We start from the raw sequence: 25,516 nt of genomic DNA on the forward strand, positions 1-25,516 counted from the left end.
TTATTTTTTTTTGGTCTCGAAATTTGAAAATTTGACATTTTGCTCCGTTGGGGGGGGGTAAGGTCAGCTTTTTTAGGTCAACCATGGGAATTTTTTTTTTTTAAATAAAAAAAAGAACAATTTTTTTTTTTTAAATCCAAAGGGGGGGGTTTAGAGAAATTTAGGGGGGGTTTACACACAAAAAATTACCAAAGGGGGGGTTTAACCCCCCAAACCCTCCCCTGTGTCCGCGCCTGGTCTTGTCGTTGGTTTCGAGAAACGGGCCCCTGTGTTTTGTTTTTCATCTGCGAGCATCACTTTCCTATCGTGGAAGAATGCGCTCATCTGAATAGGTCGAATAGGGAATAGCTTCATAGTAGTTTCTCCCTCCATCCCCTCCCCCCTAAACAAAAAAAAATGAAAGAAAAACAGAAAAACATGAAGGAATTAAACTAAATGAAAAGCGGGAAGAAACTTACTCTTCGTACGTCAGCTCGGCCTTGTGTTGCCAACACGTTTTTGTGGCATGGCGACTTTTTCTCTTACATCGTTCTTGTCCTATGGCTTTCGTCCGACATACGCACCTGTAGCGTACTGCACCGTACATCGACGGGTGCTCAAAGTCAATGTTCATCTACGTAATGAAAGCAGAGCAAAGAAAACACACACAAATAAATGACTGAGATATTTAATCAAATTTGAATGGAAAATTGAATTGAAAATAACTCCTTTCCATCATCACAGTCAAAGACCAAACAGATGGATAAAATGGATGACAAAGATAAAATGATTGTTTTACAGAGTAAACGGTATTACAAAAATACATATAAAGTACATATCATGTAACCATATTACAAATAGAAAATGAAATGCTATGCTGATAAGGCTTGATCATCCAATGCACACCATGCGCATTGGAGATAAAGATATTGGTTAGGCCTACAAATAAAGAAAACTGGATTGATTTTGATCGAATATCAAATTGTATTTCCCAAGAACGGGTCTTAAAACCTATCGGGGTTCTGGTGTTTGGACCGAATCCCACTACCCTTTTATTAAAAATCCATTTGACTTTCCTTAAGAATCAAACTAACACATCATATGTCATTTTAAAGAGTAATTAAGATTATATCTAATGACACGGATGACTGAGCAACAGCTATTTCAAAGAGGAATTGTCAAAATTCTTTTCTACCAAGTTTAGAATGGAGAAATATATATTTTGTTAAAGCCATTACGCATTGTTACTTCAGTCCAAAAACCATTGCTGATTTTACATTCACATTGATTTTGTACATTTGAATAGAAAAGGTGAACCTGTCAACTCAGAAAAAAAAATGAGGGAAAAAAAGACATTTTCTTTATTATGCTGACACAATATTGGCTTTTCTCATATCACCTTCTAAGGTAAGCCATGTCATTTCATCCAAAATGGATAAAGTTTACTTGGGACACTATCCTTTTTCCAAGAAATTTACTGTCAGCATCTTTGTTAGTTATCATAATGTGTTCTTTCGCGCATCTAAGCTTTCATGTGCTGCTCGAAACAAATAACTTATAAACCTTACACACATCAGAAATGTGAAATGTTGCAATGGATAAATGAGCGGAAAGATCTTAGATATCAAGAGACGAGAAGATAGGCTGAAATAATTCAAGATTGTCCCGGTGAATGAAATAAGGTCATTTGAAAGCTTAGGTAAAATGGATCACTTTAAAGAGAAGGTTGAGTTCTGGGAAGAGGTGAAAAATAATTTGTGAGTGTTACTCATTCTTATTATGCAAGTGTGGAAGAACATCAGATAAGACATGTTCCCTGAAAAGCATGGCTCTTCAAATGCCTTCATATTCTAAATATGCATGTAACATCGTAAAAATCGGGGGCTGGCTTTTTACGCCACGTGTTCGTGTAGTCCCATATACATCTTTCTGTGCAAGTATTTGTAACTTTACCAAGACTTGGCCAAATTTCTTATCATTTTGATGATTCCAGAACCTTGCAATACACACAAATTCTTATATGCTAGATGATCAACCTTTTCTGGTCGGTTCCACACGGTTTCTTTCACAATGCAATCGCAAGACCAGAACTCAACTTCATCTTTAAATGATGAAGCGCTACAGTTTGAAGGAGAATTTCATTATTAAAAGGATTTACAAGACCAAAGTAAATATGCACGACGCGTTACTTTGGCATATCCCACATTTAGTGCATGATCTCAAACGTTAGACAAGGAGATTTGACAGCACTTTTTAAAAGACACTGGTGATCGATCAACCGTAACAGGAAAAAAATCCCAATAGTGCAGGGGCAGAAAACAAGTTACTCATACCTTGAAATACATCCACGATCACATTGATTGTGAATTTGTAATCCTAAGCTACCAAAGTTGGGTATACGTTCTTGTTTACACACTCATTACCTTTAAACGTAAATTATTCTAGGACCGGGCTTCCCCGGTGATGAACGGAAAATACCTCCAAGTATTGTAATGCCATGATATTTGCTTAGTTTGTTTCGACATGTTCCTTATTGGCATATGATTATACATATAATCAAATCGTGTTTCTGAGGATTTCAAGATTAACATAAACATGATGAATATAAAAATGTAACCACACATTCTGCTGTATAATGTCGCTACATTATCATGTACTTACGGTGGATTGAAATGTGTATAATTGCAGAATCGTGTTGAAGAATGGCCTAAGGATAAAATACAACAAAAAGAGAAGAAAAGGTCATTAAAGCGAATAAGATATGTTAGCACATAGAAGTTAAAGGAAACCTCATCCCAAAATATAAGTGTGTAGCTTTTCTGAAAAAATGAGATGTACTCAAGCCCTTTCGTGTATAATATTCCTTACGAAAATATACAGAAGATATATAAATGAATAATTATATTCTTGGCATGATGCCTTTTAGCATGACATGGGCGCAGCCCATTTTCTTGAAAATGTGACTAACCAGTTAAAGCTACATACTTGTATCATGTACCAAGCCTGCACTTAAAGATACTATGTCCCTTTTGCACCGAACAAAAATTCTGTAGAACTTTGCAGGAATTACGAATATGTCTGTGAAATTTAAACGTTAGCAGACTATGCAAGGAAACCTGTTTACTTGCTAGACTTCACTGTCAGACATTATTGAGTGAGTGACTGGCTGTTCTTCTTCTTTGGTAATAACATGCATAAAATGAGCTATAAAGGTATAATGAGCAATTTGTCTTCATCAATAACCCACTTCTTGTCCAAAATTAAACTGATTGAATCTTTGAGCAGCCTAAAATATACGACCATTCGGTACAATGGTCTGAAAATCAGACTATTACTTACTGGCTCTAAAGCTCTTAAGTCGATTCAACAACTAATAGTCGTTATTTTTCCACTTAAAGACATTTTCAAGCCCCCTTGTTTTTAGGAAAGTTCTTCTTCAAATGCTGTTGGAATTTAACCATTTCATTTTGGCCTGCAAATGGGACATAGTACCTTTAAGTGAGTTGGAAAGACTTTTTCAATTAATAACAAATACCTTAATTTTCAACGAGAAACATCAAAGATGAAAAGATAAAATTCATATTAAATTTTGGTGAAATATATATATATATATATATATATATATAACCAGTGGCGTACGGAGGATTTTTTCAAGGGGGGGGGAGTAAACAGTTTTAAATCGGGCCGAAATTTTTGCAACGACTCAGCCAGTCGCTGAATAAGTGGGAGGGGGGGGGGGGGGGGGTAAGAGCACATTTTTTTTTTTTTTTATTTTGGTTCCAAAAAATTCGCAACGACTCAGGGGGGGGGGGGTAAGGTCACTTTTTGGGGGTCACCCTTTGGTAGAAAAATATATATGTATGTTTAAAAAAAAAACTTATTTCTTAATTTATTTTTGTTTTTATTAAAAAAAAAACTTATTTCTTAATTTATTTTTGTTTATTAAGGGGGGGGGGGGGGTTCCTAAACAAAAAAATCACGCACATAACAAAAATTGAGGGGAGGGGGTTTCAACACCCCCCCCCCCCCACCCCCCCCCCCCCCGCTGCGTACGCTCCTGTATATAACAAGGGATTTATTATTGTAACTTATTCATTGAAAAATAATAAAATGTAGTACAGTCGAACGTGTCTATAGCGACCCCCCCCCCCCCCCCCTAGAAAAAAATGCCCCTGCGCATTGAAATTCGTCATCCTTTGTTATAAAACAACGAAATTCCCATACCAACAATCTTTGGTACAAGCTCGCTGATTGGTTGTTTATTCACTTGGGACGTCATTGAGAACGCCCGTAGATTTGTTCTTAAACCGTTCTGGATTTCAGTACCTCAGCGGTCACCCAACTGTTACTATACCGAGTGAGTCAAAAAAAAAGTTTACACCTAAAAACTGATAATTATTTAAAAATCATCTATGAACAGTAAATTATTATACATCTTATAAAAGGGTGTTTTATCCCAAATCATTTGGTGTCATTTTTGTGTGGTATGTGTTCACGCTTGGATGAACAGGAGACATTGTTTGCGAGAGTGCAAAAATCGACTTCCGCCAAAGTGATGCCTACAGTATGTATTATGTTGGGATTAGCGGAGTGAGAAAATGAATTGAATGTATCAAATGAAATGAATTGCATATTCTTTTTGAAAGGGCAAAGTCACACACACCCACACACACGCGCACAAATGTTCGTAGATATTTGATATTCGATATGTGATATGTGTGGCATGATTAATTTTGTAAGGAATGTTATTTGAAATTGCAAAGACCGAATTAATACCCAAATCCCAATTGTTATATTCAAACATCACATAAGCAACTTTGGCGCAAGTCGATTTTTGCACTCTCGCAAACAATGCCTCCTGTTCCTCGAGGCGTGAACACACACCACACAAAAATGGTACCAAATGATTTGGGATCAAACATTCTTTCATAAGATATATAAACAATTTTATGTTTATCGATGATTTTTTTAATAATTAGCAATTTTGTAGGTGTAAACTTTTTTGGACTCACACTGTAGTAGCTTCTCGATTTTGCGCACGCACCCAGGCGCGTACGCAGGAGGGGGGGGGGTTATGCCAATGGCCGACCTTAAAAAAAATGACCTCACCCCCCCCCCCCCCCCCCCCCCCCCCCCCCCCCCCCCCCCCCCCCCCCCCCCTATGGAGCAAAATATCAAATTTTCAAATTTCGATACCAAAAAAGAACTGGCAAAAACCAATCTTTGCAGTTTGGATTCTGTTTGAAATACTATTATTCTTATCAGGTGAATGAAATAGTTTGTATCGAGGCACTTCACAAAGACGTATGTATTACATTTGGTTACATTAGAAAATTGCCTATTATTGGCATTGCATTGCAATACCTCCGTAATATACGTACGCGTTCACCGAAAAGCGAAACCGCGTATTCCGTATTCTATCGAGGGCGGTCTATTCCCCCCCCCCCCCCCCCCGTTCCCCAACATAAAACAATCTTCTGTGTGCCCATGCCTTGGGCCATAATGCATGGGCGTACAGAGGATTTTGTTATGTTGAGGACCGGGGTAAAAATTCAATGAATTATTGAACATTTATTGCATTTTTTTCTTTTTTTTATTTGTGGGAACTGCCCCCTATCCTAGCCCCCGCTGCGTACAGTCATGGTTCAGTGTCAAAGCAATGGCCTCGTAACTGTGAGACCCCAGGATCAAAACCAAACATTGACAAATTATTATTCAATAAAATCTGAGAATGTATACTATTATCTAGATCTATTAGGAATAAATAATTGTCAAAATAATTCCATAAATTGGGGTAAAAAAATATTCCAACTATATGAGCGACAGTGTAGTAAGAAGATTGTATGACCAGGGAGCTGTAATACAAGGAGTGGAAACTCAAACGCATGCGTGGGTTCTAAAGCGTAACAATGGGATGCGTAACATTCCACTTGGCTTTGAGGTTCCATGCTTCGAGCCGCTCTTTCACTGCGGGGTAATTCGGAGGCCAGGCACCAGTTTCACATTTATAAAATTACCGGCAAAAATTCAGTGTAAATTATAAATTCTATATGGTGATTGTATTGTGAATAATGCATCAAACAATTTTTCAAATTTAGGACTCCGTCCTTCCTATAATTTGTGTGCCAAAGTTGGTAAAAGAAAAATTAGATCCTGACGAAACCTCAATACTTTAGGATAGTCCGATTATTTGTGCGAGTTTTAATGTCCAGTCATTTAATCCATGAGTTACAATCTTCGATAACTTTAATTTACTAATGCGTGCTTTCGCGTGCTTTTTGTATTTTTGCAGTTGGCCAAACAATTATGAAACTACAAAAGTTTGTTTTTGCTTGTTCAACTCCCTACACATTCAAAAATTGATGAGAATTCATTGAAACGGACAACGAACATTTGCTGAGATACGATTTTCTGATGTAGGAATTCTAAATCCTGATATTTCATTTGCTTTTTTATCTCACCACCTGCCCAACAGTTGCTAAGTAGCGCATAATATTTTGGCGGCTTGGAGCATGGGGTCAGGGGCGGCGATTTCTTTTCATGACCGGGGGGGGGATGCGAGGGAGCATAGGGAACGAGAGGGGCGAAGATGACGGAAGTTACTACCCCTTTACAGGTTGTTGAAGTTGTGTTGTATTAAAAAAAATACATTCCTTATCAAAACTATAGTATAAAACGAAATACAGATTTTCTACAATATTTACTCGTATATTTTTAATGATATTATGCGAGTGAGCGTAGCGACCGAGCAAGAAGATTTTTGCATTTTTATTAGTCTAAACGCTGCACTCCTAGGCCATCCAGAGCCTAAAAGTGTGTTGCAGTCTTTAGTCAGTATTTGCTTTACATTTTTGGGGGGCACTTTTTCAAATTTTCCGTGGGGGTGATCCCCCTAAACAAAATTGAGGGAGACGTGTCCCCCTCCGTCCCCAGGGATCGCCGCCCCTGCATGGGGTCAAAGGAGAGCGGCTTGAGTCCACTCCTTGTATGACAGCTCCCTCGTATGACTTACAAATAGTAAAATTGTATTCGCCGTTAACAGTACTAGTAGGCATAATAATAGACCTTCGTAACAAGTGTAAACATTCAAATTTGTATGAAAAGTACTTAAACAAATTAACAACAACACAACAACAATGAGAATGATAACATTAATAAAACAATGATAACATTAAAACAACAATAACACAACAACATTTACAACCGTTAATGATACCGGCATGCCACATTAACATTTATGGAGGAGATGATAAAACATTAAACATGCAAACGTTCTTTAAAGGCAGCTTTTGTCAAACATATAAATAATTCTATCCGCTCCGGTAAGACAAACATTCACATTACAAATATGGGCATGGATTAATTTTTCGTCATGAGTAATTTAAGAGACAGAGACATACAATCAATTTCCACTGACATAAAGCAACCGCGACTATAAAGTAGGCTTAAAATAGACTTGACCATGAGAGGAGGCCAATATACGGCCTTGGTACCCGGAGTAAACGGGCATAATGTTTTGATAAACATCGTTAAAACTAACTATTACAAACATCAACAAAAACAACCACAGCAACAATATTTAGGAGTTAAGAGTTTTAAATGATGCCGACATGACTGTAACATATTATACAGACCGTTATTAGTCAACGTTTGTTTTTAAATTGATCTTTATCGGCATCATTTTGCGAAGAAATGAGCACATGAAAGTTCTATCTGATTTGATGTATAAAATTAATACAAATCTCAAGTACATTTTCAGTCATGAGGCTTTTAAAACAAAGAGACGGTCAGACGATCATGTTATATTGACACACAATAAACGTGATAGGAAGATGAGGGTTGGGCGCCATGACAGGTTCACACATAGCTTCATTACTATTCTGGCTGTGTATTCAAAGCTGTTTTGTTGATTCTCAACATTTCAAACACCACTGTACAAAACTCAACTGATTTCAGTCAAAATCGGTACTTTAGTGACAATTGATGACACCTAAATAGCAGTAAGATACAATTTTTTCAACTTACCGATGTTAGGGAGAATAATTTAAAAAATCAAATCGTGAGTCTACTATCAATCTTGCCGATCAGCCACATCGTATTCATCGTGTGCATTTGTGTGTATTGTGTACCGTATATTGACTAGTCTGTCCTATAATCTCGCATATTATTTCGTCTGTCATCCCTCTTGACTCCCAATACACACAAATAACACAATAATACACTTCAATTATTGTGGAATAGCCTGACAACGACTTTTTCATACCATGTTCTTATTCTATAAATCAAAAAACAAAATTCAGAGTTAGAGGCCCCTGCATGTTAAATAAACCGTGTTAATAATCTTAAAAAAACAAAATGAACATGAAAACGATTTCTACAAACTAAGGCAACGTTTGACGAAGAAAATCTATGACACCAACACTCCAGCCAATATACAATAACAATCACTCACTATTAGCTAGAAATTACATACCCAAACATAAACTCGCATTATTTCTAATGATACGGAAATGGAAAATATAACCGAGCGCATATCTACTGTTCATATTAAACCATAATATTGTTAGACATAAAACATAGTTAAAGAATGACCACAAATATGAGAAAGACAAGGAAGGTGGTGTTGACTTACGAAATTCTGTGAGACAAGTCTGCAGATCCAGTGAAGGCTGTTGGTATTTATACCAGATAATGATCAAAGACGCTCGCATTGAACATGACCATTGAACTATATCAAACTCAATGGATTAGCTTGTCATCTTGACCAGTAACGTGGAGTTCTATTCTTATCATCCTTGTCCATCGCCAGCTCTCTGAAAAACGGCTTTGTCATGTTAGAAGTAATCATTGTCCCCGTCAACTCTGGCAAGTTCGTAGCCGTCCACGTCTCAAACTGACGAAGAAAAGCTCCAAGCCTGCAACAAAGCATTGGCAATGTTTTACACTCAGGATAAAGGGGAAACATTCTGGGTCAATTATCATGCAAATCTGCTGAAATAGTCATTTATTTGTCATCCCTCTTGGCAATAGATGCTTTCAATTAGTATATGCTGTAAAGTCAGCCGTTAATCCATCTCCCTGATCAGGGTTTAGGTGCCCATTCAATCCTTCAACATCATGCTTTGTAGCTTATACAGTTTCTTATACATACAACAACATTTGTGAACTTTCTTTCTGCATGATTATGCAACAATAAATATACAGTAATGTTCATTTTTGATTCATGGAAAATGGGGATTTCACCGGCCAAGCATCAGAGTTGATGAGGAGAAAGAGACACTGTATTAAAATGCAAAATCAAGAAAATTGTTAAAGTTGTGACCCCCCTCCACTAAATCGCGACAAGAGAGAGAGAGAGAGAGAGAGAGAGAGAGAAGGGGGGAGACTGGAGAGAGAAGGGGGGGTAGTAAACCCTCCCATAACACAAGTATAAATCTTCCCATTAACGGTGTACGTGGCCCTTGGTAATTCGAATTTCAGTTCCGCGCCCCCCCCCCCTTCCTTCCCCTAACAGTTCCCAATAAATGGCTGGACCGAGGCTACACTCTTTGATACCTGGTTAGGGTTACATAACATGTAATGGGGGTCTTGGGGCCATTTGTATTCCATTCAACGGTGAACACCCCCCCCCCCCCCATCAAACCGCCAGTGTCCCTTAAACGGGGCCCAAATCACGGCACTGGATTTTAAGTTGTGTTTGAATAATTATTTAAAATTTGGGAGCCTTTACCTTATGAAAAGACACTTTAAGTGTAAACAAGATAACACATAATGTGCAAATGATGGTCTGAGGTTTTAACATCACAGGAATATTGTTTGAAACCAGCTATATTCTTGATTTTATCAAGTTTGGTCAAAATAAAACAGTTATATTATTAGGAGTGTATAAAATGAGAACAGAAAAATATTTATCGTGCTTGGTTAAATATAAGTGCAATGTTGCCATGCCATAATCAGCATTATGGTAATAGTTAATAGCCTTTTAGAAAGTGAGCGCACGGAATTGAGGAATTTCTTGTCAAGGTAATAATTTTATTGGGGTAGTAGGTTCAGTGTATGGCTTCATATCGTGGAGGTGTTGTGGTATAATGGTTCATTAACTTGACTCTCAATGCAAAGTTTGAGGTTCAAATCCCAGCGCAGCACTAATGTCATTTGGCAAGATGTTTTGCGACTCTCCACCTGGTACGTACCTGGCAACTGGCCTTATCTTAATTACAGGGCCTTCAGGAAGAACAATGTTGATGCTGATGATGGTTCACTGGGTAAACAAATTATCATAATTTATTATTATTATTATTGTTATTATCATTATATTTTATTGCTGCTACTATTATAATTATTACTATAATCATTGTTACTAATGTGCCTCTTGATTTAACTTTAGTATTCGGGTTCTATCTATAATATGATATTTAATAGAATTTCACCATCTTTCTGTTACATTTTTTATGTACGTTTGAGACATTCGGAATGAAGTACATTCATTTCGTGTCTGCATTGCAAACTTTCTGTAAGTTTTGTGGTAAGGTACCCTTGAACTTAGTTGCATGCGACAGGGAAGGTATATACTTTGTGGTTTTCAAAGCATTGCGAAGATGAAACCTTATTAATTGACTTCAGGAGAAAAAAATAAGCTAGGAATGACCTTCATTTATATCCCCCCTTTTCACTTTTTACTCTATTAAATATCATAATATGTGCAATCAGGTGGTGCAACATGAAAACAACTAGTAAATGATCCGCATCCATGGCGAGCTGCGTCAACTTAGTGGAGTAATAGTGTGACGAACACACAGACAATGAACGGACGAGTCCATTGTGATCTCGAAGGGTAATGAGTCTGAAAATAATGTTTCATTGATGAGGAACGAGGCACGAGCACTGGTGTAGGGTAGTTTGCAGGCACAAACCTTGGTCAGTCGTAAAAGAGAGTCTGCACTATAAGACTAGCATAGGCCATGTACTATAGCTGCTCCTGATATTGACATGTATCTTCTTTCTTCTTCTTGATTTGATTTTGTTTGGCAATCAGTCACAGTTGACTATTTTTGCCACACACTATTTTATGAATTATTTATATATATACATTATATGTACAATTTCATGTCATAAATGACTATTATTAGGATTCTTTCTCTTTCCATCCCCTTTCCTTCTGCTTATTTTCTTTTATATTTTTGTTTTTGTTTTCAATAAATTAATAATTTTGGAAAGAGATGACCTAGCAAGTTGTACGTACTTGTGTTTACGCGCACATGCGCGCTCAAATATCACCCACACCCTTTTCAAAATGCCATCTTACCAGTCTTTGAGGTACATTTCGCAGACTTTCGGTTTTAACCTAGGTCACTCCGGCATAGGTGAGGGGGTGCCAGCTGGCATGTGATGCTGGAGGCGACCACCGAATTGTTAGAAATTTAAATGGTCAAATTAGTTACAAGTATTGTGGGCTTTATTGGTGCAAGAAAAAGGAAAAGAGAAGATAAGAAAGAAAAAAATTAATTGTTTTGATACTGCCGCTTTGTTCTTCAAACGAAGCGAACTATTGCTTTTTGTTTAATTATTTCTGAAATGTTAAGTAGTGTCATGATTTAACATAGCTCTTTCTATAATGTACTTTGGGCATTCAGTGAGAAGGTGGTATACAGTTTCAATATGTCCTATGCAGTTATTGCAATGGCCTGTCGAGTGTATATTCAATCTGAAGAGATCTAAGTTCAAACCTATCACTCCTATTCTTAATCTATGGAGAATACTTTCTTCAAATCGGTTCAGCTTACATAAATATGGTTGATTTACTGTAGGCAGTATCTGTCTAAGAAAACTATCAGAATTATTCCATCTGTCTTGCCAGAGTTTTATATACTTGCTGGTAATAATACTCTTTATTTCAGAAAAGGATAATTTATTACAAATTTCAATGTTATTGGCGTGAGGTCCAGGGGGCCGAGAACCCAGGAGCTCAGGGGTTTAAAGTATATTTTGCATAAAAATCTGCCATTTCATTTCCGTGTACACCACAATGGCTAGGAATCCATTCTAAGTGTATGTGTTTTCCTTGATACGATAATTTTGTACTTAATGTAATAATTTCAGTTACAAATGTAATAGCTTTTTCATCCTTTATAGCGAGCAGGGCGCTTATGGAGTCACAAAAAATAACAATGCCAACATACACATTAAGGTTCTCTAGCCAATTAAGCGCAAGGAGAATTGCAGCCAGTTCGGCTCTAAAAGATGATGTGTGATCCGCCAATCGTTTTGCTTGTTGAAAGGAAAAGGCTGGTACATAAAAAGAAGCAAAACTTATTCCAAGATTTGGAACCTTTGACCCATCTGTATAGATGTGTAGTTGTATTGGCCATTTGGTACTGATCAATTCTAAACTGCGTTGAAGTAAATGAAATGGGTTTTCATGTTTGTTCACTATTTCGCTTAATTCTATCGACACGTTTGGAGCATTAATTTTCCAAGGGGGGGGGGGAACTAGATATAGTGAAGGGTTCGATAGTATACAATGTTTGATAAGTTCTGTTCTGCATCCAAATTGCTTGTTATTCTATTGGAGCTTCAAAAGTTCCATTTGCCAGCTGGGCTTAACGTTTAATATGACAGGGTGATCTCGATGCATTTCAATCTTTTGTCTGAATCTGTCTGCCAGTAGGTATCAGTAGGCAGCTGGGCTTGGCTTCTCTCAAGGCACAATAATTTTTTGATAAAGTGTCAAATTAGGGTCTGTGCTTGCAGAATAGGTGTAGGGTGGGGAGAGGGCATGGGGGCTGCACCACCAAAAAACTTTGAAATTCGCCCCTACTTACGAATAGGCCATTTTCGTCCCAACCAATATAACCAAATTAAATGCAAATGCCTTGGGGCTTATACTAAACACTCGGGTCGCGGCGCGCTGGAAAACATTCGGGTCACGGCTTGCTGCTTCCAACTTTGTTTTAAAGTAAATTTCCCCACGCACCCCCATTGAAAAATGGTTAAAAATAGTCGCTAATCTAAAATAAGAATTTACCAGCGTGAAGGGCCGATTTTAGTATTACAAACAAAAATGGCCCAGCCAGCCGTGACCAGAGTGTTTTCCAACAAGCCGCGAACCGAGTGTTTAGTATAAGCCTGCCTTCATGTCTGTTACAAATTATTTCAGTCACCTGTTCATTTTTAGAATAATTGTTTTTTTTTAGTAGTCAGCCGTAATATGTGTTCTACATTGCCATAGAACATCATCTTCACCTTTAAGTTTAGGTTTAAATGTAAATCCTACCTCCCTGGACGGCAACAGAAACCGTACATAATTATATTGTAGCAATGACAATGACAATGATTTGTATTTCTTTAACGGCCCCTTCTGGGGAATGGAAGAAATGTTCAAAAATGATATTTAAAAAAAACACAGAAAATCTTTAAAAACAAGAAAATCTTTGGCAGCGAACAACATACGAATCGTTCGTTCGTGTCAGTTATGTAAAGTTCCTTAATTAAATTAAGTTAAATTAAATTAAGTTCTTCCATCGCCCCATTGCTGCAATGGACGTTTCATTAAAGGCGCGGATCCAGGATTAATTAGGGGTGGATTATTTAGGATTAGTCGTGCCGACAAATATTTAGCTCAGTGGGGGGGGGGGGGGGGGGGGGGGGGGGGGGGGTAGTGAGCTATAATTTGTTTTTCTTCCAAAAAAAATAGAAGTTTAGGGGTTTTATACATCAAATCAGGGGCGTACGCAGAGGGGGGGGGGTTTGGGGTTCAAACACCCCCCTTTGGTATTTTTATGTATGTAAACCCCCCTAAAAAAAACTACTCCCCCCCCCCTCCCTTTGGGTTTTTTTTTATTATTATTATTAAAATAAAAAAAAATAAAAAAAAAAATTATACCCACGGCTAACCTAAATAAGGTGACCTTACCCCCCCCCCCCCCCCCCAACGAAGAAAATGTCCAATTTTGAAATTTTGAGACCAAAAAAAAAAAAAAAAAGTGTCCGCTTATTTCTGATATTTAGACAGGGTGATTCATTATCACCAATAATGGTGGTCTTCCATGAGGCTCTGTTAAACATAATGAGGCCGGGGACATTATAGTTTAACAAATATATATATGATAATAATATTAACAACAAAATCTTGAACATAAATTCACAACAACAATAAACAATAAGTAAGAACATGTATAAACATATATACAAAGTATTTGGTATCCTCGTAATAAAAGAATGGTTTTTTTTTTGATTTTTTTTGCATTGCTTTTCGTTTAAGAAAACGTTGTTGTATAATTATAATATTTCAATTGAACATTATAGCTTCGTAGACAATCAGTCGTAGACGAAAGACTTAATGCATGACTGATTGTCAACGAAACGGATTGAAGTCTTTTGTCAATTCTGCTTGTTGCTACGGCAGGCAGCCAGTGAAAACGAATTTGTTTGATAAAATTATGGAAATGCAAGCACTACTTTAAACAAACAGAATTTTGTCATTCCTTGCTCATTTTTCCTGATTGGGGTTTCATATGAAAGGGCAGAAACTCAACTTTTTAGAAATGTGATTTTCTCTTTGAAATTCAGATACCGTCCGCCAAATGACTTTTTGGCTTCCTCTCTTCAAATTCATTTTAATCACTCATGCGTGAAAAATGCATCACATGACTTGCATCGAATGGAAGAGGAGGATCTAAGCTTTCCAAATTATGTGTCATTAATTAATTATGAATGTGACTTAAGTTATGATAAAACATCGATAATTCTGGGGGAGGGTTCTGGGACGCACTGTATATTACTTGCATTTTCGTATCTCTTTCTCTTTTTTATGGTTTATATACACTCTTTGAAACATCACTCTCTGTCGCGCGTGCGCGCTCATCTATCTCTCTCTCTCTCTCTCTCTGACTCCCCCTCCCCGTCTCTCTCACGCTCTCGCTCATCCCCTCCTTTATCTCGCTTTCTCCCTCTCTCTCATCTCTCTCTCTCTCTCTCTCAGTTCTCCCCCCCCCCCCACCTCTCATATCTCTCCCCCATATATATAAATAAGAAAGCATGAAACACAGATTGAACTATATGTACATTTAGTACGTAATTACTTTTTTATTTGAAGATATGTTTGCATCTTATCTCAAGCATTGGAGACAGACCTAGTTCACTTCCAAGACATTTTTAGAAGACTGACAAGAACATAACGTTATTTAAACTAACTTCCTAAAATATTTGTTTTCTTTCTTTTCTTCTTCTTTGATGGATTCAAATGACACAATAAATAGCATAGATTAATAAATGTAGAAGAGAGAATTGTATTTTGGAATAGAAAACGAAAAGGTACATGTATTAATTGAACATGATCTGCATACCAGCACACATGGTATGAAGTTAGGGAGAAAAAAATACTACCTCCAAAAGCTTTGTACGCATTAAGAATAATTTTGTGTCTGTGACAAGTCTGACAACTAAATTTTGTTGTCATAATTGTATAAGGTTTGAGAATATTTCAAAACATAATTCCTATTAGTGAGAAATGAAAAAGGAGTTTGGGCCTAATTTATAGCCTACAAGAAATTAAAAGAATGATAATTTCAGATAGCATGTGGTAATGTTTGGGACTACATTATATGATAACCTGTTCTTTATTGACCACCACTGAAACTATCTGCTATTAGATTTGGCAACGTTTGCCTTGTTATGAAAAGCAGATTTCTTAACGTAAACAAAGATATACCAGAGAGATAACTGTACAAATGGGAACCCTATGTCTGCCATTTCACTTGAAGTTGACAAGAAATTTCCATCATAAATTTGTCTTTTGCTTGATCTCATACAATTCCTTTTATTCTAGAAAGTAAGTTTACCGTAAATGTCATAAATATTCAAGCATTTTCACAAGAAAAGGTGGCTACGTCATTTTGACATTGCAAATACAAAGGTTCCCATGTCTGCACACTCATTCATTTTTAAATGCAGTTTCTGATTTTCTACATAAAGATAGCATTTTAAGGCTTGTGAATGATACTACTTGAATTATAGTTATCAATGATATTTGTTCCCTTTTTTTTTTCCTCAAATAAAATGAACATTTAATTCCATCGATGATTGGTTTGAAATTTGGTTCTGGGTCCCAGTTTCATAAAGCTTGTTATCAATAACAAATGCTACATTTCTATGACAAATTTGCTCTTAGCCAATCAAATGCCATGATTTCAGTAGCATGTAACAGTAGTTTATAACAGTAACTGAAACTTGTTATTGAAAAAAGGTTTTATGAAACAGGGCCCTAGTTACTTGACACACCCAGAAACTTTTCCCAAGCTTAAGACCTTTGAGCGGTCAAACATTCCTGAAAGTTTTGTGCCACTTAATGATTAAATCATGCTCATTACGACAGAAAAATTTACACATTTACACATTTTCTTGCTGCTGAAATGGCCGCCTCTATCCCTTTACAAAAGCTTCTTGTCATAAATGTTTCTAATTTTACAGTAGGTTCAGGGTCACTTTTAAGGTTAGGAATGATTTCGGATCTGGGGTTGAAGTGCGGAATCTGGGTAGGTTTAGGATTAGGTTTAGCTATAGGGTTGGATCAGGGGTTGAGATTAGCAAGAAACTATTTGTGTAATGTTATCAAATTAAATGCACAAATCTTTGTTCAGTGCTACGTTACAAATTATATCTATTTCATTCACATATTGTGAATAATTGTTTTTCAATAATCAGAATGTGAATTGCAAACATTATTTGATGCTTGGTATGACAAACAACATGCAATGTATGCAATTCGTAATTCCAACTATTGAAATACAACTACTTGTGAATACAGGTGAATAAAATCATTTGTAACAAGGCACTTTGTGCATTATATTTGACTACATCACAAAAATGTCCTATTCAGAGTTCGACCATGGAGCAGTTCGAGAGGTCAGGGACACAAGATGTAACTCCATTTTGGCCATTTTGAGAAAAAGTGGTTTATGTGCCGTTGAGCACTTGGGCCTTGAGGAGTTAAATATATGTTTCACTAGCCAGACTTCAATGTTGGGTGGAGTTAAGTCTTTGCGTTTCCTGGCAAGCCCACATTTTTCTGAACATTTTGATGTCAAATACTCATTTTGGCAAAATATGGATTTGCGTCTTTGTGTCACTGAACCCTCGAATTGTCGCCAGACATACAATCTCACACCATATTATATTACAGGAGTTTGGGCTCTATACTGCAACAGCATTAGCTGCTTTGGATAACGTAAGCTTTTCGTTGAGAGTGAGCTGGGTCTCAATCAGACCGGACAGGTAGACTACCATCAGAAGATCCTATGTGTAAATAAAAAATAAAGAGAAAAGAAAAATACATGTCATGAGAGAGATGAAATACAAACAAGTAATAGGTTACTCTAATGAGTCAATCTTGATAGTCAAAATGCAAATTGCGAACATTAATTGTTGCTAGGTAGAACAAACATTATGGCTTGCCCTACCTAGCAACCAAAAATATATGCAATCAGCATTCTGACTATTGAAATACCAGTATTTGTAACATGGGAATGAAACAATTTGTAACAAGGCACTTCAAGATAAAGTTGAGTTTTGGTCGTGCGATTGCATTGTAAAAGAAACGGTGTGGAATTGAACAGAAAAGATTGTTCATCTAGCATATAAGTATTGGTGTGTACTGCAAGGTTCTGGAATCATCAAAATGATAAGAAATTTGGTCCGGTCTTGGTAAAGTTACAAGCACTATACACAGAAAGATGTATATGGGACTACAGGAAAATGTGGCACAAAAAACGGCCCGATTTTTATGTTACATGCCATTATTTAGAATTATTAAGGCATTTGAAGAGCAATGCTTTTCAGGGAACATTTTGTATCTGATTTTCTTCCACACTTCCATAATACAATGATGACGCTCACAAATTACTTTTCACCTCTTCCCAGAACTCAACTTTCTCTTTACCACAGATTTGTGCATTAATTTGATGACAATACAAAAACGGTCTACTCTGCATATGACATTGTATTAATAATAAGATTATGTCCAATTATTATATAGCACAGCTACTATATGAATAAACTCTACTTCGCATGATACAAAGTATCATGTTATAGTGCCAGCTGTAGGGCAACCCTCATGATAAGGGACTAAAGCATTCAAGGAATTTCTTTGTGCTGGATACCCATTTAATTCACACAGGTGAAGATTGGCTAATGTAGATTAATCTACATTTTGCAAATCAGCCATCCACTTACAAAGATATGTATTACGTTAGAACAAATTTTGGATAAATATTGAATAAATCTTGAATAAATCTTAAATGTACTACTAATCAATGCATGTTATAGCAAGAGTTTGTATGTTTGTGATCTTACCTTCATACTGTTATTGAGCATCTCATCAAACTCATCAGGCTGCAGCTTAGGAACGTTGGAAACTAGATTCATCAGAAACCGGCCAATCTGGTTATCGGCTTGAATCTTTCCACTCTGTACGTCAGATTCCAAAGAGAGAGAGAGAGAGAGAGTAACTAGTGAGATTATAGCTCGTATTCAGTAGGGTGCCCAGTGGGGTGTTTCACAAAGATCCTAAGCTGAACTTATCTCTTTAGTTGGACATCACAATTATGGAAAGCCATTAGCATCTATGAAAATATTTTGTAAAAGTTGTTTTAGAAGGGATAAAATTATAATTCAAATCATTCATATTTTCTATTATCAAGGAGATTTCATGTTCTGGATGTGCCATTTATAAAAAGTCTAAAATACTTGAATTTTCACTTTTTAATATTTTCAATTTTAAGCCTACAAATGGCTCTCCATAATTTTTAAGTCCAACTTAGAGTTAAGTTTGACATAAGATCTTTGTGAAACACCTCCCAGGTCATTTAAAACCGGTCACTTACATGTACATAGTCCACATATTTATGACGTGCCATATATGTGAAGCTTTGTATCCTGTACAAATTAGTCTAATTCTCTTACAAAATGAATAAACAAACTGAATCGAGTCGTGAAATGGAAATGAGAAATACAGACGCTCTTCTAATAGTACTGCAAGTGAATGATTGTTCTACCCTGTTTCAAAACTGACCCCACGCATTTTTAAGCCTGTTAATGTTAGGATTATTTTCTGAGTAAGAATATTTTGTATAACTTTTGGTTATTAGTAGTACATCTGTAGTTATGTTGACCATTTGTCACCTTTTCATTTTGTAATATAATTTGTTAATTTTTTTTATTAATGACCATATTCTTGTAATGTATTTGATTTGTTGACCATATTCTTGTAATGTATTTGATTTGTTGACCATATTCTTGTAATGTATTTGATTTGTTGACCATATTCTTATAATGTATTTGATTTGTTGATCTGTGCGCCAAGAGTGCCATTATGTTGGCAAAGTTGTGCGCAATATAAATGTAGAATTATTATTGTATCATATCATCATTATTTATCAAAATCAGTATTTTCCCTCATACAAGGGGTAACTGACTTTCGCGCCAAGGTGACACTTCTTCTTGTCTCAAGCATCCTCCTCACTTAGACCAACCTTGCTACTATCTTTCTTCACCATATCTTTCCATATAACTAAATAATTCAAAAAACATCTAAATAATTCTGTTAAAATTCCTGCCTTTTTGAGGACTTTGGCTTGTTGCGCCAATTAATGAAGGAAATGGGCGACCCTATGTTTGCTGTCATAGCGACTGCTACAGGATATTTCTTCAACTATATATAGTTGGTTTAGGGTCGCAGTACGGTTTAGGTTGGGATTAGTGCAAAGTTTCGGGCTACGTATAATGTTCGGTATGTGTTTGAAATAAGAAATTTGGTTAGTGTAGGATCATAACATGTCTTCTGATGACTACTATAGATAAACAAAAGTCTCATACGTTAGAATTTTGTATCACTGTTTTTTGCAATTCCATCTTCAGAAGGCGAAAATGAAATCGTACAACTGAGAAATCATATCCTTATAGCCAGAAGGTCATTAAGTCTGTTAATGGGTTAGCGCCATTCTAACTCTAAACAAACGAAATGATGTTACTTACCAGGATATCATCAACATATTGGAGCACTCTTGTCAACATCTCTTGCAGTTTACCCGAGGCTTTAGACACGTACTGAAGATCAGTCGTCAACTCAATGGTTTTTCTGTTTGGTTCTGTCTCCCTTATAAGCGCATCCACTATAAATTATTGCAAGAAAAAGAAGGAAAAAGATTTGAAAAAACCCAAATCAACGTAAACTGTATCTCCCTTCCTAAACAAAATATTAATTTGGCAATTTTTAAATTGAAAATTTGAGTATGAATTGTTTTATCTTATGCATCGCTCTTCCACCAATTTTTCCGGGTGATACAATTCATTCTGGCATGCAACACACGTTTTCCATAGAATCCAGCCCAAGTTCTTTCAGGCTTTCGACTATACAGTTTAATATAAATTTCATTCCGTCCCTTGTATTTAAAACTGTGTCACAATTATTAACTTCATCAGGGCAGTGTTTCACAAAGACTAAGATCAACTTTAAGTTGGACTTAACTATGGGAGGTTGTTCATGCCCCTGTTTTCTCTTACCATTTCCTGGCATTGGTTTTTCAGGGGACTTACAAATTGTGGTCACAAATCTTAAGAATTTTCTTTTGTTGATGGTTCATTATTGAAGGCAAAAATATTATCTAAATATCATAATTGAGAGACCAATGGTGAGAGTAACCAGTGGCATAAATGGCCTGCCATAGTTAAGTCCAACCTCAAGTTGATCTTAGTCTTTGTGAAACACTCCCCTGATGAGACACTTAATACTCACTTGCTACTTTCTCTGGTTGATGGAAGGAGATTTTCATGGGAATTGGAATGAACACAGTGCCTTGTGACTTGTCTGGTACGCCCATATTTTGCCTGGAGTGGAAAACCAAATAAAACTGCATTAAACTTGTGTAAAGCGGTATGGAACTGATGAACTTTCTGCCCTAGCGAGCTGTTTAATGCACAGCACCATCTCATGTTCAAGTTGCCAACAGTGCGAAACCAAATACCTAATTTCTACAGAGGACTTGATGCGAGAACCAACAGCACAGCTAGGGAAGCAAAGAGTTACAGGGTTACAGCACAATACTGCTACAGCTGACCTGAGATGGCGCTAGATGGGATTTTGCTGCAGTGCTTCTAGTAAAATATGGCTTTACAAATGGTCAGTTCTTAATTAAAAGTTCGGAAATTTGTCAAGATGCTGCCACAACATTAAAAAAGGTAGATGTACATGACAAAATAATACAACTGATAGAAGGAAAGAGATTGCAACAACAACAAAGAGAACAAAATAAGAGAGACACTAATCATAAATCTTAATCAAAATCAGTTGATTTGACTTCACATATATGCCACTTGGAACTAAATGAATATAATTCAAATTAGAATCGATATTGAATAAAAAATAACTCAATAATAGAACATGACAGTACAAACTTTCTGAAATGGGCTCATTGATTTCTTAGTTCTTGAGTGACCTCAATGTTATCTATTTGGCTCTTACCTAACCCATGTCTTGACTGACATATTAAGATCTACCATCGTTGTATCGACCGTGACGTGAATCGGGTTTTGACATTCTCTTGAGTAGTAGTCGTGTATCAGCACTGAATGACCTGTGATGTCACGTCCTGTTGCATACCTTTATTTAGGTCAAAAGAGAAAAACAGAAAGCACATTAAGGCATAAAATGTTGATTCATGTCCTTGATGCGAAATTTATGAAAAGTCTAAAATATTTGAATATTTGCTTTGAAATAAATTTCATTTTAAGGCTACAAATGGCTTTCCATAACTGTTAAGTCCAACTTAGAGTTAAGTCCAACTTAATAATTAATAATTACAGTGCTTATATAGCGCCTTACACTTACTTTGTCAGAAGTCTCTAAGCGCTCTACAATAATGCAGCATAATTACCCTGGCTTTAGCAGTGCAGCTGTTACGCGCGCTGCGTTTCAAGGAATAAATTCCTACCAGGTACCCATTTACTTCACCTGGGTGGAGTATGGCAAATGTAGATCAATGTCTTGCCAAAGGACATTAGAGATGATTTGGACTTAGAATCTTTGTGGAACACTCCCAACAGAATACTACTTACCATCCTACAATGTTCTCCCATGAGTTCACCTTTTTATGTAACTCAAACATGTTCTTGGCAAACTCCATGTCCACAGCAACCTGAAGAGAAACAAAATCAGAAACAAAAGCAATAACAAAAATAGGTACTGTACAAACATTCAAGAAATAAGAACAGTATTTTTTCACATGACGCTATAGTGAAAATGAAAGGAACATTCAGTTAGGATGAGAGGTAGATAGCAACTACACGTAGATACAATGTCAGGCTCGAACTGTCCACTGACTTCATCTCGAGATAGTTATGTACAAAAATGGATCATCAGCTTCTAAGAGGATTAAATTATAAACCTACCTCATAGAGAAAATATTCGGTTTTACACAGGAAAATTTTACATGTACTTGCAGCCCACAAAATACACAACATTTACATGCTTCTGCTTTTAAAATAAAAATAAAATGTACTTATATTCTTGTTTGTGTGGGTTTTTAACCAGAGTTGTGTTGAGATTACAGGAGCTATTTAGAGTGTGTTCTAAAGTAAAATCTGTGTCTGTTTTGTTTTGTTTTTATTGTTGAATGTTGTTGCTCTTCTTATTGTGTTCTGTTTTTTATTGTGTTTTCTTGCTTATTTGTTTGTTTGATTTTTATTGTGTTTTTTGGTATCAACCTACCTCATCTTCCGACTCATTGTGAGGCACACAGAAGCAGTTTGTGACTTCTACTACCCCTTGAATACAGGTACCTGGTAAGCAAAGAAGACAAAAATAATTCAACAAATAATTCATGAAGGTTTTATAGACTATACTTCTAGTGTCTAACTTCTACAGACTGAAAACAACCATCATTATAAACTCAGTTACTGAGTTAGACTTAGACCTATTGAAAATTTACAAGGGTCTATGCAAAACAAATTTTCTTGAATTTCAGTTCTGATGTCAACATGTTATATGTATTGTAGGAAGGAAAAGGAGGGAAACACAAAAAACAAGAAGAAGGAGGAGGTGGAATGAGGGAGAGGAAGGAAGGGGTGGAGGGAAGGGGTGGAGGGAAGGGGTGGGAGAACAGAGAAGGAAATAAGGAGGAATAATGCACACATAGGAGCATCACTATCCTGGCTGTGTAGTAAAAGCTGTGCTTTTGATTCTCGACATTTCAAACACCACTGTACAAAACTCAACTGATTTCACTCAAAATCAGTACTTTAGTGACAATTGATGACACCTAAATAGCAGTAAAATACATTTATTTCAACTTACTGATGTTAAAAAGAATAATTTAAAATTCAAATTGTAAGTCTAGTGTCAAACTTTGCTTACAGCTGCATCGACATGATTGTGTACAGTCTATGCGATATTGTGTGGTGTGTGTATTTGTGTATAGACTTCTAGGTCCCTGGGGCTCGTTCCTAGAAACCAACGACAAGACAGTCATAACTTTATCCGCCAACTACGGAGATGTCTCTGATCTTCCTAAACCGTTTCACGAAGCGCTTACTAGCTAGTATCTCGTGAGATCGATATTATCGCGAGAAGAGGAGCCGAGAATTAGCCTTAGTCGCAATACCACCAGATTATTACAAAATTAATATTAGGGAAAATGCAATTATTTAAATGAATTAGTAATAAAAAGATTAAAAATGATACCAAGAAATAAGAGATCCAATATACTTCCAAATTTGTGTAGATTAAACAATTGAAGTACTTGTAAAATATAATTGTGAGTTTTTCATTACATGACCAGTGAATCAGTTTTGTTGTTGAGATGGGCACCCCCCGAATATTTTCATTTGATACATGTAGTTTATAAAAATACACCCTTATATTATTCTTTGAAAAAATACGATGTAATGAAATTTGTGTTCAATGTTTTTGGCGTCAGCACAATATAAAAATTACAAAACTTCAATATTTCAAACGTTAAAACATATGTTTAAACCATTCACTTTGCATAATTGAAATAAAATTCATCTCGACATTAATATGGGTCTGAAAACTAAAGAATACACTTCAAACTATGGCTTGCCTGCCATGGCAAAATACATATCCCTTCGACGAGTTTACAATGTGGAAATAAAGGCGGATAATCAGTTTATTTAAGTGGGAAAATCCTTAAATACAAACATGGCATATTTTCATGAGATTATCAAATACAAAAAACGATAATTCACTGTTTAAGTGAATGTGTAGAAAAATCATAGTTGGAGGATTTATTGTCCTTTTTTGCCAGCCATAGTCTACCCAATAAATGACATGTGATGGCGCTGCCCATCGACTAAATAGTTATGACAGAGATACGACGGTGTCAGAGGTGTCATAACTCCTTAGTCAGGATGTTGTCGTTGATCTTGACAAAGAGGGCTTGGTGAAACACGTAGCGGACAAGTTGTTCACTAACGCTGATTTAGTCAAGAAGTTAGACTTATGACGGTTTGTAGGAACGGGCCCCAGCCTCACAGCCAGCCAAACAATAATTTTCATCAATTCACATTTTCCCCATTTCATTTTGTTTATTGTCCTTCCTCATCCTTGTAATTTGTATTCAAATCCCAATGAGATGTAGGTCAATGATTTAATTAGAATGAGACTGGATCTACTAGACATCTTACACATTGATAATTAAACAGTGATTATTACTGACATTGGACTGATATTTTTCAATGTACAGTTCTGTGTAGCGCCACTGCACTGCACCGCTCCAGCTCCACCACCACAGCACAGGCAACACCGCAGGCAACACCGCACGGTCTCCGTATACACATACATGTACGTACACATGGACCATACGGAATCAATCACGTGTGGCACATATCACTAAAAAGCCATTCATTTCAAAGCACATAATCTAAATCAAAACGATGCTTGATTGTCATGAAATTTATATCGTGAAACTTACCAAGTAAAGTTCCAATGACACGTGCTGCATCGTCTGTCCGCCTTTCGTAAGAGTCTACAATGCTAAATAAAACTACCGGATGAATGTTCACGACTTTCAGTGAGACCGCCATTTTGAATGCTGCCACCAACGGTAATTAGCATGCATGCATATATGCAGCTAGGCTATGCTAGCGCACTGCACTGATCTCTACGGAAATAGAGATCAGTGGCGCACTGTGGTAGAGGTCAGTAATGCAGCGCAAAAGGCCTTTTAAAAAAACGAATATTCAAAGTGATAAGAAACTTCAGTTTTGTTTTCCTTCGATTTCATATTTTTCTGGGCTCCTTCTTCTTCTTCCCCTTCTTCCGCTTCATTTCCTTCCTCTTTTTCTTCTTTCTTAATTCTGGTCCCTCCTTATCACACCTCCTCCTTAATCCCATTCACCTCCTCCACCAGATCCGATCCCCCTCCTCAATCCAGCCCTCATCATTGTCTCTCTCTCTCTCTCTTTCTCTCTCCTCTCTCTCTCTTCTTCTCTCTCTCTCTCTCTTGCTCCTTCTGACTTCTTTCAGCTA

General features: G+C 36.6%; 1 protein-coding gene and 1 long non-coding RNA gene across 3 annotated transcripts; both read right to left on the minus strand.

The window, feature by feature from the left end:
• Nucleotides 1–395: 395 nt before the first annotated feature.
• On the minus strand, nt 396–8,878 carry LOC115921131. 2 transcript variants are annotated; one of them, XR_004062758.1, is made up of 3 exons: nt 8,612–8,878; nt 2,641–2,686; nt 396–613 (listed from the first exon to the last, which is right to left on the minus strand). It is a non-coding gene; the product is annotated as an uncharacterized LOC115921131 (long non-coding RNA). The 2 variants fall into 2 exon arrangements; XR_004062759.1 differs by lacking the exon at nt 396–613 and adding an exon at nt 1,699–1,712.
• An 8,122-nt stretch (nt 8,879–17,000) lies between these two features.
• Nucleotides 17,001–25,108, minus strand: LOC763457 (eukaryotic translation initiation factor 3 subunit F). Its single transcript, XM_001199439.4, has 8 exons — nt 24,960–25,108; nt 22,739–22,809; nt 22,087–22,166; nt 21,494–21,631; nt 20,768–20,859; nt 20,008–20,144; nt 18,328–18,441; nt 17,001–17,271 (listed from the first exon to the last, which is right to left on the minus strand). The coding sequence occupies exons 1-8, from the start codon at nt 25,069–25,071 to the stop codon at nt 17,170–17,172; spliced, it is 846 nt and encodes a 281-aa protein (XP_001199439.1). The 5' UTR covers nt 25,072–25,108; the 3' UTR covers nt 17,001–17,169.
• Between the last annotated feature and the right edge of the window lie 408 nt (nt 25,109–25,516).

Source organism: Strongylocentrotus purpuratus, unplaced genomic scaffold (assembly GCF_000002235.5).
Source record: "Strongylocentrotus purpuratus isolate Spur 01 unplaced genomic scaffold, Spur_5.0 spur5_scaffold_1, whole genome shotgun sequence".
Lineage (NCBI taxonomy): Eukaryota > Metazoa > Echinodermata > Echinoidea > Camarodonta > Strongylocentrotidae > Strongylocentrotus > Strongylocentrotus purpuratus.